The following is a 16,327-nucleotide window of genomic DNA, read 5'->3' as shown; positions in this document are numbered from 1 at the left end:
GGTGATTCTGCTTTTGTTACGTTTTGCATCCAGAACGTCTGTTTATTTGTTCATCTATCAATTGAAAGTCCTGATTTGTTATCATTTGAGTGTCAGCTGTTTCTGGGAACACTTAGGTGCATAGCAGATAACTGCAGTTAAATATTACTCCTACTATAATATAAATAATGTGGACGCAATGTTTGTGAGCCAGGTCCAGAAATGGAGCTCATTTGTAAGACAGTTGTCTTGTTCTTGTTAGTCTCTACTAGCTTTGGGAGAGATGGGGAATCAGCTCAGAACTTTGTTGCCATTGCTGGACCTCTGCCTACCACATCAGCGCACAGATTGCATCTGCAGAGCCACGTTCTACCCAAAGAAGCTTTGGACCCTCCTGTGTCTGAAGCCCATGAGGACTTCTGTCAGCAAGATGCTGTGATTTCCCAACTGCCCCAGTACTTCTCCCACCTCCGTGAGATTGGGGTAACACATTACAAAGTCTTCCTGCCGTGGGCGCGCATCCTTCCTGACGGGGACGCCAAGAAGCCAGATGAAGCTCAAGTGCGGTGCTACCAGGAGCTGCTCAAAATGCTGGTTGCTGCAGACCTCAGGCCAGTGGTCGTTCTCCATCACAAGGCTGCTCCTGATAGTGTGGCTGCGGGCAGGAAGGCGAGCTCTTTTGCTGACCTTTTTGTGGACTATGCAGAGCTCAGTTTCTATGTTTTTGGAGGCCTGGCTGATATGTGGCTCACCTTCAGTGACCTGCCTGAGCTCCTGGGAAGCCTGCCTTACAGTGACCTCCAGGCCCGTGTCCAGGCCCTGGCTGCTGCTCATGAAAGAGCTTACAGAGTTTACCATGAGAAATACTCTGTGTCAGGTAAGAACAGGGGGAAGGATTTTTGTGTATGACCTTTGCACAACTTGTTACGTGTGATCTCTGTGATTCTATCAGCAATGCTTTCAGAATTACTTAGAAATATTTGAGTAATGGATTTTCATAATTGTTCTTCAATCACTAGTAATGGCATTTTGCTTAAAAAGACAGCCAAAGTAGTCAGGGAGAACATAGGCAAGTATCTCTGTGTGCATACTGACATGTATTCTTTTTAAGCGTTAAGAAGCCTCAGGTTAATTTCAGCAGCAGAAACTGGTACTTTAAAAACAGATGTTACCACACTTGTCCCTGCTTTGTCTCCTAAGGACTCATCTACGTGCTTGTTGAGGGTCCTTACTAAAAACCAGTTGGTACCCTGGAATAACAGTAGTCTTGTACAGCTTATATATCAAACCTTAAATGTATTGTCTAGGAAAAATCCTTAATTCCTGATTAATCACCTCATTTTCAAGGCCTTCTTACATGTTTCAGTGTCACTGATTATTGAAATTGCAATTGCCAGTGTTCCATTTTAGGGAGGGGAACATTTTGCCATCCAGTTAAGTAGCTGTCTGTCTTTAGCATGATGGGAGTTGGCTTTTTCATTAAGATATTTCCCAAGGAATGCATCTTTAGAAGTCCAGATCTGAAGAATGTGGTCCAATTTATCTACCAGCTTTCTACCCAAGGGTGGAAAACTTTGAAAATGTTCTTATAAAAGCCAGTGAAACAAAACTGACTATGCTTTAAAATGGCATCTCTCATTTATTTCAAGTGAAATGTACTGACAAGATAAAAAAGAAAAAAAAAAAAAGCATTTGTGAAGCAAGATGGTTACTTTTAAGATAAAGTATCTTGATAATAAAAAATGCTTTAAAATTATATGTCTTACTTGATTAAAAAATACCTACAGTGGTATTTTATTTCTATTTGCATTTCCTGCACTACTGATGGATCATGCTTTTGTTTTGTTTGGTTTGGTTTCCCAAGGTGGAAAGCTGTCCATCGCTTTAGGAATGGATCTTACCTTGGATAGGACTTCATCTGAGCTGCTTTCAGTTTCTCTTCAGGTAACACCTTAATGAGAATTATTTCCAGTTTAAATTTGATTTTGTTTCACTTGATTTTTATGCATAGGATTAAGTGATGTATTGCAAGCTATATACGAGTTTAGTTGTCCAGTGTGGTACATTCTACTTTTTTATTATCTCAATTATATGATGTTCTCTGATTTTAAAAATTACTTCAACATTCTTTCTTGGCTAGTAAGCACTGATTTAAAAACATGGAGGCATATTTTCTCTCATATATTTGGCAGTTTTAGCAGTATAGATGCTTAAATACCAATCCCAGCTTCAGCAACTGGTTGAATAAAAGAATGCTATCTATTCCTTTGAACTTGTGGACTTTTAGTAAAGTAACATTTGTGGTGTGCAATGACTAAAGATTTCTGAAATGGTCTTTCCCCAAAGGGTTGTTGATAAGGCCACCCTGAGTCATACGGCGATAAAGGTTTCTCTATCTGATTAATCAGAGACTTTTCAGTCTTGCCAATTTAAACAATCAATTGGAAATGAGGAATATGAAATGCATAAAATATTCTTACAATGAATTTTTAAACTCTAGTGCTTCTAAAATTTAGCTTTGTTTAGAAGGAAAGGCACAAAATGCATCTTCTCGTACAGCATCCGCTTTGTACTCGTATTTTCCAGGGTTCTGTGTATCTTTTTGGCTTCTTACTCCAGCAGTGCCTGTATCAAACATCTAGCAACTTCTATGTTTTGAAGAGAATGCCTGCAATAATTTTCCAATGGGATGATCATTTTCCCTTTCTTGTTTCCAGGATTCAGTGGACTTCCTGTCTCTTCGCCTTCAGTACAGGTGTGGAAATGTAACAGATTTCCACCTGAAAATGAGTGAATTCCAGGTAACATTATGCAGTGTGAAAATGAACACTGAACTTGACGGATGTGGAGTTAAAACTCTAGTGATAGGGTAGAGCAGATAGAAGAAATCCATCATTGTTCTTACAGTTCTACTGAACTTTGTAAGCCATCTGTAACAGCTTATTTTGCAAAAAAGTGACTTAGAGGGGATCTCACGCTGAATTTGAAGTCATGGATAATTTGCAGTAGTAGACAACTAAGGTACTGTTGTAAGTCATTCAGCACCTAGGTGCACGTGTCTGCAGGGATGAGCACAGAGATGATCTGCCTTGCTCACGATTGTGTAGCATATGCACTACCAGCCTGAAAAGGAGCATGTCAGGCTCTTTGTTAACAGTTTTGCTCTGTGTATCTGTAGCAGGACACTTATTCCCTATAAATCAGAGGGCGATGGCCTAGCCAGAAGTGAAGAGCAAGAAATGGAAACTTCCCACATATCATCTTTGGAAAACCAATAACTATTTTAAAAAATAGAAATCTCTCTTTGAATTCTTGTTTTGCAGAAAGTCTGGAAGGACATAGAAGTATTGCTTTTTAGTCTGAATTTCCTTGATTGCGATTCCTTGGAAGAGAATCCATTCGTACCAGTAGCTGCCATTGTCACTGGTAAGTGACATGTTTTAAGAAGTAGAAGAGTTCTGCAGCAGGGCTCTGAATGGATAAGTATGTAATTGTCCTTTCCAGACCATTGCTATTAAGTTAAATAATCTTACAGGTTTGTGGTGGTGGTGTTTTTGTTTTTGTTTTTGTTTTCCAGGGGAAAAAACCGACAAACAACACAACATACTAAATCTGAGAAAAACAGCTATTTAGTTATTTGAAAAAAAAAAAAAGCCTTGTTTCAAAAGATGTAATTGTATGCACAAGTAATGTCATACAGTCTGTGATATTTATCCATCTGTTGTTTGTTTTCAGCTATTAATAAAGAAAAGGCACGTACAATTGGATATGATGTGAATGAATTCTTGGACTTCTCATCTCATGCTTTAAGGTACTTAAAGTTCTTTTCCCTTAAATCACATTAAATCACATACTGTAATTAATTAGTATCCTTTAGAAACAAGTGTGCTAGGCAGACAGCAGACGGCTGTAGTGGTAAAATCGCTGTCAGCTGCTTAAAGGAATGCAGGGGAAAGCCTTTCTGCCCTGTCCAGTCTCTTGCTGCTACAGGCCATCTTCTAACCTGCTATTTCAGGAAATGTAACTGTCTCTCCTTCATGCTTAGTTACCCAGATTGCACCTTCAAGACAGTAATAGCAGGCATATATTCCAAGCATACTGTTCTTTTTTCATCTACATAGCATATATGAATTTATATTATGTGTATATATATAAAATTAAATTAAAAACATAAAATAGTAACTGTCCTATGTGAGAAGCCAGTTGTGCCTACAGAGTTGTAGGGAATGTCATTGCACAGGAAGAAGCTAGGCACCAGTGAGGCAGGATTGATTGGTTTTAGGTTATCCTGTGAAGACCTGTGAGCGTGTGAAATTGCTGCACACTGCAAGGATTTTGTTTGTGTCTTTGACCTAGTTTAATGAATTTTGAAAATCTATCTGCTGAGAAATGCACGAGATACATAGCACTTGAGGTGCTCTGCAGTTTATTGCACTTCTCCTTCATCTGCCAGCTGGATGGCAGGAGGTTGGATTGGTTGGGTGACAAAGTGGCTGTTCCCTAACTGGCATATGTGAGCTGAATGAGAAGCAAACAATTAGTTATGCTCCTTGTCTGCAAATTCTGTGGCACTGGCATCCACCTTGAGGTTGTAACTCTTTTTAATTCTATTTTCAGCAAAACATATACTCTACAAGAGAATCCAATTGCTGCCCCTCGCTCCTCCTATCAAACAATTTGGGAAATGTTTGCGAACCAGTCCGAATTGGAGAGGGATACTTTCCTGCAAGATGTTTTCCCAAGTGGTTTCCTCTGGGGCACGTCAACAGGTGCCTTTAATATTGAAGGAGCCTGGGCAGAGGATGGGAAAGGAGAGAGCATCTGGGATCGGTTTGGGCACGAAGGTCATGTCTACATGAACCAAACAACAGATGTGGCGTGTGACAGCTACCACAAAACTAGCTATGATGTTTATTTGCTTAGAGGTCTTCATCCCCAGCTGTACAAGTTTTCTATAGCCTGGCCTAGAATTTTCCCTGCTGGCACCAATGAAACCATCAGCATCAAGGGTGTGGATTATTACAACCAATTAATTGACAGGTTGCTAGAGGCTAACATTGAGCCCATGGTGACTCTTTTCCACTGGGATCTCCCACAGGCTCTTCAGGTTCTTGGTGGCTGGCAGAATGACAGTATCATAGATGCTTTTGCAAGCTATGCAGACTTCTGCTTTGCCACTTTTGGGGATCGGGTCAAGTTTTGGGTTACATTCCACGAGCCTTGGGTTATCAGCTATGCTGGCTATGGCACCGGAGAGCATCCTCCAGGAATCACCGATCCAGGAATAGCATCTTACAAGGTAGGGACATAGGATCCTACAGCTGCCGTTGTTGTGTTCCTCAGTTTCTGCAAATTTTAACGATGCTTGAGCCTAATCTGAGACAGTTGTTTGCTTTCTGGACTTATGATACTCCCAAGCAAATGCATTACTTAATGTATTACTAATGGATGCTGTGGATGTTATTTTGTGTTCTGAAATCAGCCAGATTCTTATACTTAATCCAAACCCTGCTGTACTCTCTGCCCACAATTATTTGTTTTGTCAAGTTCTCTTGTTTCACATGGGGATGTCTTTCTCACAAGGCAGTGTTAATGCAGTGTTGTGCAAAGCAGTGAGACACGTGTTCCTCTGCTTTCTGCCCCCAGGTGGCTCACACAATTCTCAAGGCTCATGCTAAGGTCTGGCACCTGTATAATGACAGGTACCGTTCTCAGCAGCAGGGAAAGGTAGGGCTGGTGCTGAACTCGGATTGGGCTGAACCCCAGACTCCAACCAACTCTGAGGATGTGAAGGCATCAGAGAGGTACCTGCAGTTCATGCTTGGCTGGTTTGCTCACCCTGTATTTGTTGACGGTGACTACCCAGATGTCCTGAAGGCTCAGATCCAGGAAGTAAACCAGCAGTGCTCCACAACAGTTGCGCAGCTGCCTGTGTTTACGGAGGAGGAGAAAACCTGGGTGAAAGGAACGGCAGACTTTTTTGGCCTTTCCCATTACACTTCCCACCTGGTTAGTGCCGTGGCTAGTGGTACCTGCACACCTGGATACGAAAGCGTTGGGAACTTCTCTTTGCACGTCGATCCTTCGTGGCCAACGACTGCCTCTTCTTCAATCCACGTGGTCCCGTGGGGATTAAGAAGGCTGCTGAAGTTTGTGTCCCAGGAATATACAGGAGCCAAGGTCCCAATTTACATAGCAGGAAATGGTATGCCAACAGAAGCCACCGGGGATCTTATTAATGACACTCTGCGAGTGGATTATTTCCGCCGATACATCAATGAGGCTCTAAAAGGTATGCTTTTTGGTTTTCTTTTTTTTTAAATTAAAATGATGGCAACTAGTTATTCTGTCACTCCCACAGTGATTAGCTTTAAAACATCACCATTTGTATAGTAACCTGAGGTGGGCCACCTCTTATGTACAGTGTCATAAATTCCAGCCTATCCAGTGACCAGATATGGAGCTCTCCATTCTGTCTAGGTACTGGAAGAGGTTTTTCATAGGTACAAATACAACCTAACGCCAGTCTCTCGGTGAAAACTGTTTACCTACTTCAGTACCTTTGAAAACAATTTGGCTAAAGGCAGGCTCTTACCTGCAAAGATCTCATAGATGGGACTGAATGATGTCTTTACTGATTCAGCAGATCTAACTGATAGCATCCTGCACCACGGCAAGTTAGAATTTTTAGGGAGATACTTATATCTCAATTATTTTGGGAAAGATTCAGTCCATGCCTTTATCTTTGCAAACTGTGTATCAGCTTAACAAAAATTAACACTGGTAACTGAAGTCCTTTTCAAGTATAGAAATTTGAGATTTTAAATAGATATTTTAGTATGCTTTCTTCAGATACACAAATCAATAGCATCACAAAACCTGCATTATATTCAATATAATGTATTCATTATGTTGATGATCACTGTACAGCTTTTGATCCTGTTGACCTAGTTCTCAACACGCTGATGGAAGAGCTGCAGAAAACAGCATTTAGCATTGCTGTTTTGCCTCTGCAAAAGGAACATGGACTGCCTATGGAAAGTGAACTTTTCTGGAATAAGAAAGAGTGTGCTTTACTGTAGGCAGTATGAGGAAGGATGCTAGACTTGTCTCTGATGGTACTAAGTATTGTGTCCTGCAGACATGAACTCTTGTGTGCCAAGGGAAGCTAGACGAGCACTACATACATATTATGTTTCAATCTAACTACAGTGGTAAATATAAAAGAGCACTGTATACTTAAGCTGATGAGTTGTTCTTGAAAGCTAGAACATAGGGAAGGGAGTACTCATGGCACAAGTGGGCTTTACTCAAATACTTACATTCTGGTATGTTTTTATCACTAAGTCTTTGACTGGCTCCTATGATAGTGATCATGGCTTTTCTTGCCAAATACTCTAATTGTTTTGTTTTCTTTTACCCAAACACAATTCATAGATGTTTGGCTGTCACCCTGTCGTTATCCTCAGCTGTGTGCTTGTGTTCTGCTCTGCTGCATTCAGAAAGCGTTCAAGTGATTAACAGAGTCTTGTACTGTTTCTGTGACAGCGGTAAAACTGGATGCAGTTGATGTTCAGTCATACATTGCTCGATCCCTGGTTGATGGCTTTGAAGGCCCAGAGGGCTACAGCCTAAAATTTGGGCTACATCATGTGAATTTTGAAGATAGCAACAGACCAAGGACTCCCAGGGCAAGTGCTTATTTCTATTCCACTGTTATTGAAAACAATGGTTTCCCGTCCCAAGTCTCAGACAGAAGTTCTGCATCGGTGGTATTTGGCCCACCCACACCATCAAAGTTGCCGAGTCTACCAGCATCAGAAGTTCCCTCCAAGTCAAAGGTTGTCTGGGAGAAGTTTTCATCCCAAACAGCCTTTGAAAGAGACATGTACTTTTATGGGACGTTCCCAGAGGACTTCACGTGGGGTGTGTCGTCTTCTGCATACCAGATTGAGGGAGGTTGGGATGCGGATGGCAAAGGACCCAGTGTTTGGGATAACTTCACCCATGTGCCAGGAAACATAAAAAACAATGACACTGGAGATATAGCTTGTAATAGCTACAACAAGGTAGGGGAAGACATTTACCTGCTGAGAGCCTTGGGGGTAAAGAACTATTGTTTCTCTCTGTCCTGGCCTCGAATCTTCCCCAACGGAAGGAACAATTCAGTAAACAGCCATGGTGTTGATTACTATAACCGTCTCATTGATGGGCTGGTCGCAAACAACATCACTCCAATCGTCACGCTGTACCACTGGGACCTGCCACAAGCTCTCCAGGACATTGGTGGCTGGGAGAGCAGTGAGCTCATTGAACTGTTTGACAGTTTTGCAGACTTCTGTTTCCAGACCTTTGGGGACAGGGTGAAGTTCTGGCTTACTTTCAACGAACCCCAAGTTATTGCTTGGGTTAGCTATGGGACGGGGGAATTCCCACCCAATGTCAATAATCCTGGTGATGCTCCCTACGAAGTGGCACACACCTTACTGAAAGCCCACGCCAGAGTCTACCACACGTACGATGACAAATACAGAGCGAGTCAGGGAGGAATCATTTCTCTGTGTCTCAATATAGATTGGATTGAGCCAAAGACACCCAGCAACCCCAGGGACTTAGAAGCTGCAGACAGGTACATGCAGTTTTTGGCGGGGTGGTTTGCACATCCAGTTTTCAAAAATGGGGACTACCCTGAGGTCATGAAATGGAAAGTTGGGAACAGGAGTGAGCTCCAAAACCTGCCATCGTCCCGCCTACCAGTTTTCACAGCTGAAGAGCGTGAGTACATCAGGGGCACAGCAGATGTTTTCTGTTTCAACACCTACACTGCCAAACTTGTAACCCATGCAACAACCCGCCTGAATCCCTTCTCTTATGAGTACGACCAGGAAATATCAACAGATGTTGACAGCTCCTGGCCTACCTCAGCTCTTGATGGCCATCGGGCTGTGGCCTGGGGGCTGAGGAGGCTGCTGAACTGGATCAAAGAAGAGTATGGGAATCCCCCAATGTACATCATTGAGAACGGAGTGGGGCTAAAGACCGAATCGGATGTTGATGACCAAACCAGGATACTTTACTACAAAACATACATAGATGAAGCTTTAAAAGGTACAAATGTTTGCTTTTATTTTGTGTTGTGTATCTCCCCTCTAGATTCCTGTCACAATTTTCCTCTGAGGTGTCGTTTTTAAAAGCATCTTCTGCTGTTCTTTTAATATTCTGAGCGCAATATAAACGTAGTGGGTTTTTTTATGATCTCCTTTGTGTAGCCATTTGTATTCTGTATCCTCCAGATGTGAAGTCTGTTGTGGTCCTTTTTGTTCAGAGGTAGCTTGATGAAGCTGAAAGTGTGTATGTGTTTGCAAGTGAATTCCTTGTGGTTTGTTATATGTGTGAAACATCACTGATGTTCTCCCATTGTTTCTGGTCTTTCAGCTTACAAACTGGACGGTGTTAATCTGAGAGGATACAATGCGTGGTCTTTTATGGATTTCTTTGAATGGTTGAATGGTTATGAGCCAAGATTTGGATTGCACGAGGTTGATTTTGATGATCCCAACAGGCCAAGAACCCCAAGGCGCTCGGCTGTGTACTACGCAGAAATCATCCGCAACAATGGTATCCCATTGCCAAAAGAAGATGAATTCTTATATGGAGAGTTTCCAAAGAACTTTTTCTGGGGTGTAGCAACATCTGCATATCAGGTTAGGAAACAAAGACTGACTCTTCAAACACTCATGGACAGTTAATTCGTTTTGGATGAGACACAGCTTCTACATTAGGTTTTATGGTGATTTGAGGGTTACTGTACCAACTGCCTTAAACATCTCAAAGTTTTCCCTTATAATGGCGTGGTTATACCACGGAAATTGAGAAAGCAGCAGAGATTTCACAAGGGGAAGCAAACACCGAGCAGCAGGTTGAAGGGAAACAACACCTTTCCTTTGACATTGTACTTTGGCAGTACTTCTGTGCCTTGAGGCCCAAGAGACCTTACCAGTTTAGTACAGCAAAAAATGATACTGTTTCAAGGCTTACACGTAAGCCAAAATGTTATGGGGTGCCGCAAAGTCTGACGGGCAGAATTCTTTCCTAGGCCAAGATGTCAATTTGGAGTTTACTGATGATTTCTCCCTTCCCTCCCCCATCTTCATTTACAGATTGAGGGAGCATGGAGAGCAGATGGGAAAGGACTTAGCATTTGGGACAAATACTCTCACACTCCTTTGAAAATCAGCAATGGTGACAATGGAGATGTAGCTTGTGACAGCTACCACAAGATTGAGGAGGACGTGGAAATGCTGAAACGCCTCAAGGTGTCTCACTATCGCTTTTCAATCTCCTGGTCACGTGTTCTCCCAGATGGGACCACCAGATACGTCAATGAAATGGGATTGAACTACTATGAAAGGCTAATTGATGCTCTTCTGGCAGCCAATATTACGCCTCAGGTAACTGTAAAAAAGGACTGGAAATCCAACAGAGTGCAGGAGCTGAGAATTATCCTGATGTTGAAAGATCAGATCCCCACTTTCAGATTTGCCTGTGCGGTTCCTGTGTTGGAATTACTGGGAAGTTCTTTGTCCTTATGAATTCCCAGGCTGTTCAAGATCCCTCAAGAGCAGGTGTTGTACTGCACTGTGCTTCATTTGAGAATCAGTGTAGCAGCAGCTGTTCTTTACTGACTTGAATTCCTGCTGTCACATGATTATTGCAGGCTTTAGTGTGACTGAAAGTGAGAGACTCATCTTGACAGCTGGGCAGGCCCTGAAGTTTGAGTCGTTCCCCCTCATACTAAAGGAACTGGAACACTGGCAGAGTGGCATTTATCAGAGTGTGCAAGTGATCGCTATGACCTCAAACGACTGCAGGACAGAAAGCACTGGGGTTACTGCAGATTTGTATGTGCCTGTTAGAAAAATGCAGATGGAGTTGGGCTTATGCCTGCAAGCAAGGCCGTTATCTTGTCCTTCATTGTGAAAGTGAATCAATGACCGGCTGAGCCCTTTCTCTCATTGCCGTTCCCTACAGGTCACTCTCTATCACTGGGACCTCCCGCAGGCACTGCAGGACAACGGTGGGTGGGAGAATGATACCATAGTTCAGAGGTTTAAGGAATATGCTGAGCTCCTTTTCCAGAGATTGGGAGACAAAGTGAAATTTTGGATAACCATCAATGAACCCTACAACGTTGCATATTTTGGCTATGGCATTGACACAGCTGCTCCAGGTAAGACTACTGAGCACAATTTTTGAGAAGAGAAGGATTGGGATCTGGCCTGAACACACAGCTTTCTGCTCTCTGTGCTGACAGCAGAGCATGGGCAGGGGGGTGATGTGGGTTCCCCACAGCCTGTGCATGACAGCTGTGCCTTCAGCAGACCTGCTGTCACGTACATCTCAGCCCATGGCTGGGCTCAAAGGCACCAGGTACTGCATGCTTGTTCATTTACTGGTGGGCAGCTCTGCATGTCCTGGGTGTTAAGCTGGGAAGCAGCAGATTGGAAACAGGAATTGCTGCTGCAGTGTCTGTGCTGTTCCTGCAGGCATCTCTGTTAGGCCTGGGCGAGCCCCCTATGTGGTGGGGCACAACCTAATCAAGGCCCATGCAGAAGCCTGGCACCTCTACAATGAGACTTACCGCGCGAAACAAGGAGGGCTGATCTCTATCACCATCAACACTGACTGGGCTGAGCCAAGGAACCCCCACAAACAGGAGGATTTTGATGCTGCCAGACAATACTTACAGGTAGAGAAGAATCTGGTCACAGCTCTCTAGGCTGCTCGTTAAGTTTGCTGCCGTAATACAGGCATTCCTGCGTATCTGTGTGCTCATTATAGGGCCATCTACTATACATAATGCAGCCTATGGAGAGGAACAGTTAAATCCTAGTTTTAATCCGTAATTTATCCTTCTCCCTTATTTCCTGGGTTAGTTCTACATCGGTTGGTTTGCTCATCCCATTTTCAAAAACGGCGATTACAATGAAGTGATGAAGACGAGGATTCGGGAACGCAGCCTGGCCCAGGGTCTGAGCAGCTCCCGGTAAGAGTGCGGGCACAAACTTGCTTTGCTTCTACTTGCTGAGCTAAAACCTGCTTTGCTGATAAGAAGGAAGTATTCTGTTGAAAAAGGCACTATAAAAATCTTAGTGCAGTCTCACAGAAAAACTAATTGTATATTTTTTCTCTCTTTACCTTTCTTGCAAATTAAGTTTACTAATATAAAAGAGATTTCTCCAAGCTTCTACCCTGGGGGCAGCATGTTGGCAGCTCAGAGTGATATAATAAATGTAATGCACTATATGTAGTGCTTTGTCTGCCTGGGGCAAATATATTTTAATTGTTCTTAAAATGATGTACTACTGAACTCAAGCACTGAGCCTCATTCACACCTCTGAATTATATTTATTTGTCTTTCTCATTACTTTTAAATCTATCACATTGCCAGTGTTCTGCTAGGAATATTTTTCCTTTTTTCTTTCTTTCTAGACACATATAAGGAAAGGAAAGCTTGTGTTTTACCCTGTCTGTGCTTTAATAACAAATGGATGGGATTTTTCTGATGTTCCTCTAGAAAGATCGCAGTACCTTCTTTTGTGCTTATTGCATTTTGATGGCTTTGTGCCTTTTTGTTTGCTGTTGCAGACTTCCAGAATTTACAGAAAGTGAAAAGCAAAGAATTAAAGGCACATATGACTACTTTGGTCTAAATCATTATACTACAGTTTTAACATACAAGTATGAGTATTCTACTGCTATTCCATCGTATGATTCTGACAGGTAAGATGACTGTAAATTGTTGGTCAAGTAAAATATGCACATTTGGAAGCCTATGCCAACTGAGCAATGTACACTGATAGAAAATAAAGCCATGAGACATTCATATTAAGCTGTTACAACCAGTATTAGGGAAAAAAGCCCCAGACAGTACTTGTGATACTGTGTTCAGAATAGGCCAGCTACTTTGTTATGACCTGACTGAATTGTTAAGACGGAACAAGGAAAACTTGAGCATCTAAAAATGAAGGAATCAGTCTCATAAGCATTTGGTATCAGCTGCATTTATCATTTTTCCTGCATCCAGTCTGCAGTTTGAAATGGGAAAGTGGCCTGGTTTACAGATACTACTACTCCATTTGCTGTTTAAACAGTTGTTGTTTCCCCCCCCCACACAGAGTAAACTTCATTAAGTTTAAAGCCAAACAGCTAAATGTAAATTTAACCGTGAAGCGATTAAGTGAAGCTTTTTATCTCCAGGCAGAATATAACTTTAAAACAAAATAAGAGAAGTGTTTTCTGGGGGCTTGTGAACACCAGCACTCTTCACCTCCCCCCAGCTCGGTGCTTTTCACAGCTTGCACCTGGGTGCCCTTTTCTATAGAGCTTGGTGTCAGATTTCCCAGCTGAGCAGTAATGCAGGGCCAGGCTTGGGGCTGTGCTGTGCTCAGTGTGTGCTCTTCTGCAGGGGTGTTGCTTCAGAAGCCGACCGCAGCTGGCTGAACTCTGGCTCCTCCTGGCTAAAGGTGGTGCCCTTTGGCTTCCGAAAGCTCCTGAGGTGGATGAAGGAAGAGTACAACAACCCTCCTATCTATGTGACTGAAAATGGGATATCAGAGAGAGGAGCCATAGATCTCAATGACACTTGGCGAATGCATTACTATCAGAACTACATTAACGAAGCGCTGAAAGGTAAGATTGCTCATTTAAAGCTGCACGTCAGTCTTGTTGGGGGATGCTGCTGAGCAAAGCAACTTGTAAGGAGCTGACAGATCCCTGGCACCATGTTTGTAAATTATACACAGGTTTACGCTGCAGCCATGTTGAAAGCCTTTGGGTTTTAGCAGAAACTGATCATTGCTGGCCAAGACTTTTTGCAGGGAACTTTTTGCAGAGTGATCCAAAGGAAGAACAAACCATGGGTTTAACAGAAGTAAGATAAAGGCAGCTTCCTTATTTAGCTGCATCTGACAAGAGAGGGTTCCATTACTTGACGGGTTAGTGGTTAAACTAGATAGTCCTAACTACTGCTGTTTCTAAAAACTGTACCTCGTTCACAACAGATGCACAGAAAAACCCTTGTTTTGCTTAAAGCAGTGGTTAAGCTTGTTTGTCTGCCTTAGAGGGAGCTGACTGCCAGCTGTTCAACTACTTGTTACTTTGAGCAGCACAGATCCCCCCCCCCATAAACACATTTAAATACTCATCATTCTGTTAAACCTTCACTTCTTGAATGAAAGCTCTGACTTTTGGAGCCAGCAGAAGCAGTCTTCATGGGCTGGCTGAGCTGCCCTGGCTCGTTACTAGCTGTAACAACACACAACTGGTAGGGACAGGGAGATGGTGAGATAAACGTGGCAGTAACTGCACTGCACTCAGTGTGCCCTTCTGTAGTGCCCTGTTTGCACCACTGCTGGCCTGCTGGTGACTCCTGTCACCTGACTGCTCAACTAACCTGCTGTGCCTGCTCCTGCTAACAGCTGTCGTGCTTGATGGTGTTGACCTGCGTGGCTACACGGCATGGTCACTGATGGACAACTTTGAGTGGGCAGTAGGCTTTGATGAAAGGTTTGGGTTCTACTATGTGAATCACACGGATCCCACATTGCCACGGCTCCCCAAGGCCTCTGCCAGGTACTACTCACAGATCATCAGCTGCAATGGCTTTCCAGATCCTGCAGCAGGCCCACATCCCTGTCTGGAAACGGAGTCTGAAGGTAAGTGGTGCAGCAGAATTTGCACTTCCATGATGTGTCATCCTAAAAGACTATTTTCTGCGGTATTCTTTTGAAGAGCTGGGGTAGTAAACTGCCTAATCACCAGCCTTTATTAATGAAGACATTCATGCGGAACATACTGTCACTTCTGTTTCCAAAACAGAATGTTATGTTAGCATAAAATCTAACACCTAGCTAAGCATCTGTCCTCAAAACAGACAAAAAAAGTTATTGCATTCTATTACGTTTTCCACATCCCACCCATTCAGCACTCCTGCACTGCATTTTTCTTAGAAATGATTTTGACTACTCTCTAAGAAGCCTTGGGTAATATTCTTTTTTGTCTTGTGATCTCTGGACTAAGTATATTAACTGAGCCACAACCACTTCAGTTTGGGTGTTTAAAAGGATATTTTCTATCAGCATTTCTATCAGGAATTACTTGTGTCTCCTTCAGCCCCAGCAGCTCACTGTAAGCCCTCAGCTGTACCATTAGTCTGAGCTAGAGCTGTGTCAACTGCTGTTCCCTGAGACCCACAGCTACTGCCAGAGCACTGAAGAGCCACGCTCAAAAGCCATGCAGAGTGAGGAAGAAGTGATGCACATGTACACAGGAAAATGCTCCTGACAAGCCATGTACTAACTACTTCTTATTGTTTTCTCATGAACAGTGATACCAGACACCGCACCAGGACTGGCTGCCAGTGTGCACTTTCTGGGATTAGATTTAACATCACACAGTGCAGAAACAGCACTGTATGTGCTTTTTGCTCTTTCTGGAATTGGAGCACTGGGCCTGGCACTTATTTCATACAAATATGGAACATTATCCAAAAGATCTCATAAACAATCATCCATAGAACTTACTAAAATGTAAAATGTAATTCATTTGAATATGTGGAAGGGATTGAAACAGTATCTCTACTTGCTAAAATGCTTTTTTTTTTCTTAACAAAGAATGCCTACAGAACCGTACTCTGTAGTACTGAAAAAGATACCTGGGGCTTATACTGCTGCACCTCAGTATCTTGCCTTGGAGGTGATTTCCAATCTTGCTGTTGGCTTAAAATATGAAGTAAAAAACACTAACTTTTTTTCCAGCTACTACTGATAATTTTTTTCAAGTCAAAATTGACTGTTCCAATTTGTGTAAGGATTCTGAGCCTAAACCTTCATCTGCCCTCCTTCATGATCTTCCCTTGGATCCTTCTTGTCTTTCCAAGGGATCTGAGAGCATCCCACGAAGCTCTGCTGCTGCTTAATCTTTCGAAGACAAGCTAGTGCCAACACTGGCACAAACAGGGATAGCAGAATGTACTGTTCTATTGCAGCTACTGTGCAGGTTCCCCCCATCATTCCTTCATTTCATCGATAGTATTTTCTCAATTTTATCATGAGTTATTTTTTAACAAAAGCAAAAGCACTAAGCCTTTACATTTGAACAGTGCAATACTTACTGAAGTTCCTTTACAAAGAAGTCTGCAGCAGCACTGAACACCTGTAACTGTAAAAAATATAAATGCTCAATACCCGGGGAGGAAGACAAGTCAGCATTCTTCATATGTGAAAGCCCTGTCCTCACCTTCAAAATAAAAGTTTCCGCGCTCTTGTATTGCAGTCTCTCTTCTCAA

The 16,327-nt window shown here is 42.7% G+C and overlaps 1 protein-coding gene across 1 annotated transcript; it reads left to right on the top strand.

The window, feature by feature from the left end:
• Positions 1–179: 179 nt before the first annotated feature.
• LCT (lactase) lies at positions 180–16,313 on the top strand. The gene is made up of 17 exons (XM_042835538.1): positions 180–856; positions 1,844–1,923; positions 2,697–2,780; positions 3,303–3,405; positions 3,715–3,790; positions 4,597–5,278; positions 5,626–6,271; positions 7,528–9,087; positions 9,415–9,683; positions 10,140–10,430; positions 11,011–11,209; positions 11,526–11,728; positions 11,916–12,025; positions 12,628–12,762; positions 13,448–13,671; positions 14,460–14,696; positions 15,368–16,313. The coding sequence occupies exons 1-17, from the start codon at positions 202–204 to the stop codon at positions 15,571–15,573; spliced, it is 5,760 nt and encodes a 1,919-aa protein (XP_042691472.1). The 5' UTR covers positions 180–201; the 3' UTR covers positions 15,574–16,313.
• Positions 16,314–16,327: the final 14 nt, after the last annotated feature.

The sequence above is a fragment of the Centrocercus urophasianus genome, unplaced genomic scaffold (genome assembly GCF_019232065.1).
Source record: "Centrocercus urophasianus isolate 14NV4802_14NV808 unplaced genomic scaffold, USGS_Curo_1.0 seq_534, whole genome shotgun sequence".
NCBI lineage: Eukaryota > Metazoa > Chordata > Aves > Galliformes > Phasianidae > Centrocercus > Centrocercus urophasianus.
Note: the sequence above shows the minus strand (reverse complement) of the source record. Positions and strands in the feature narration are given on the sequence as shown.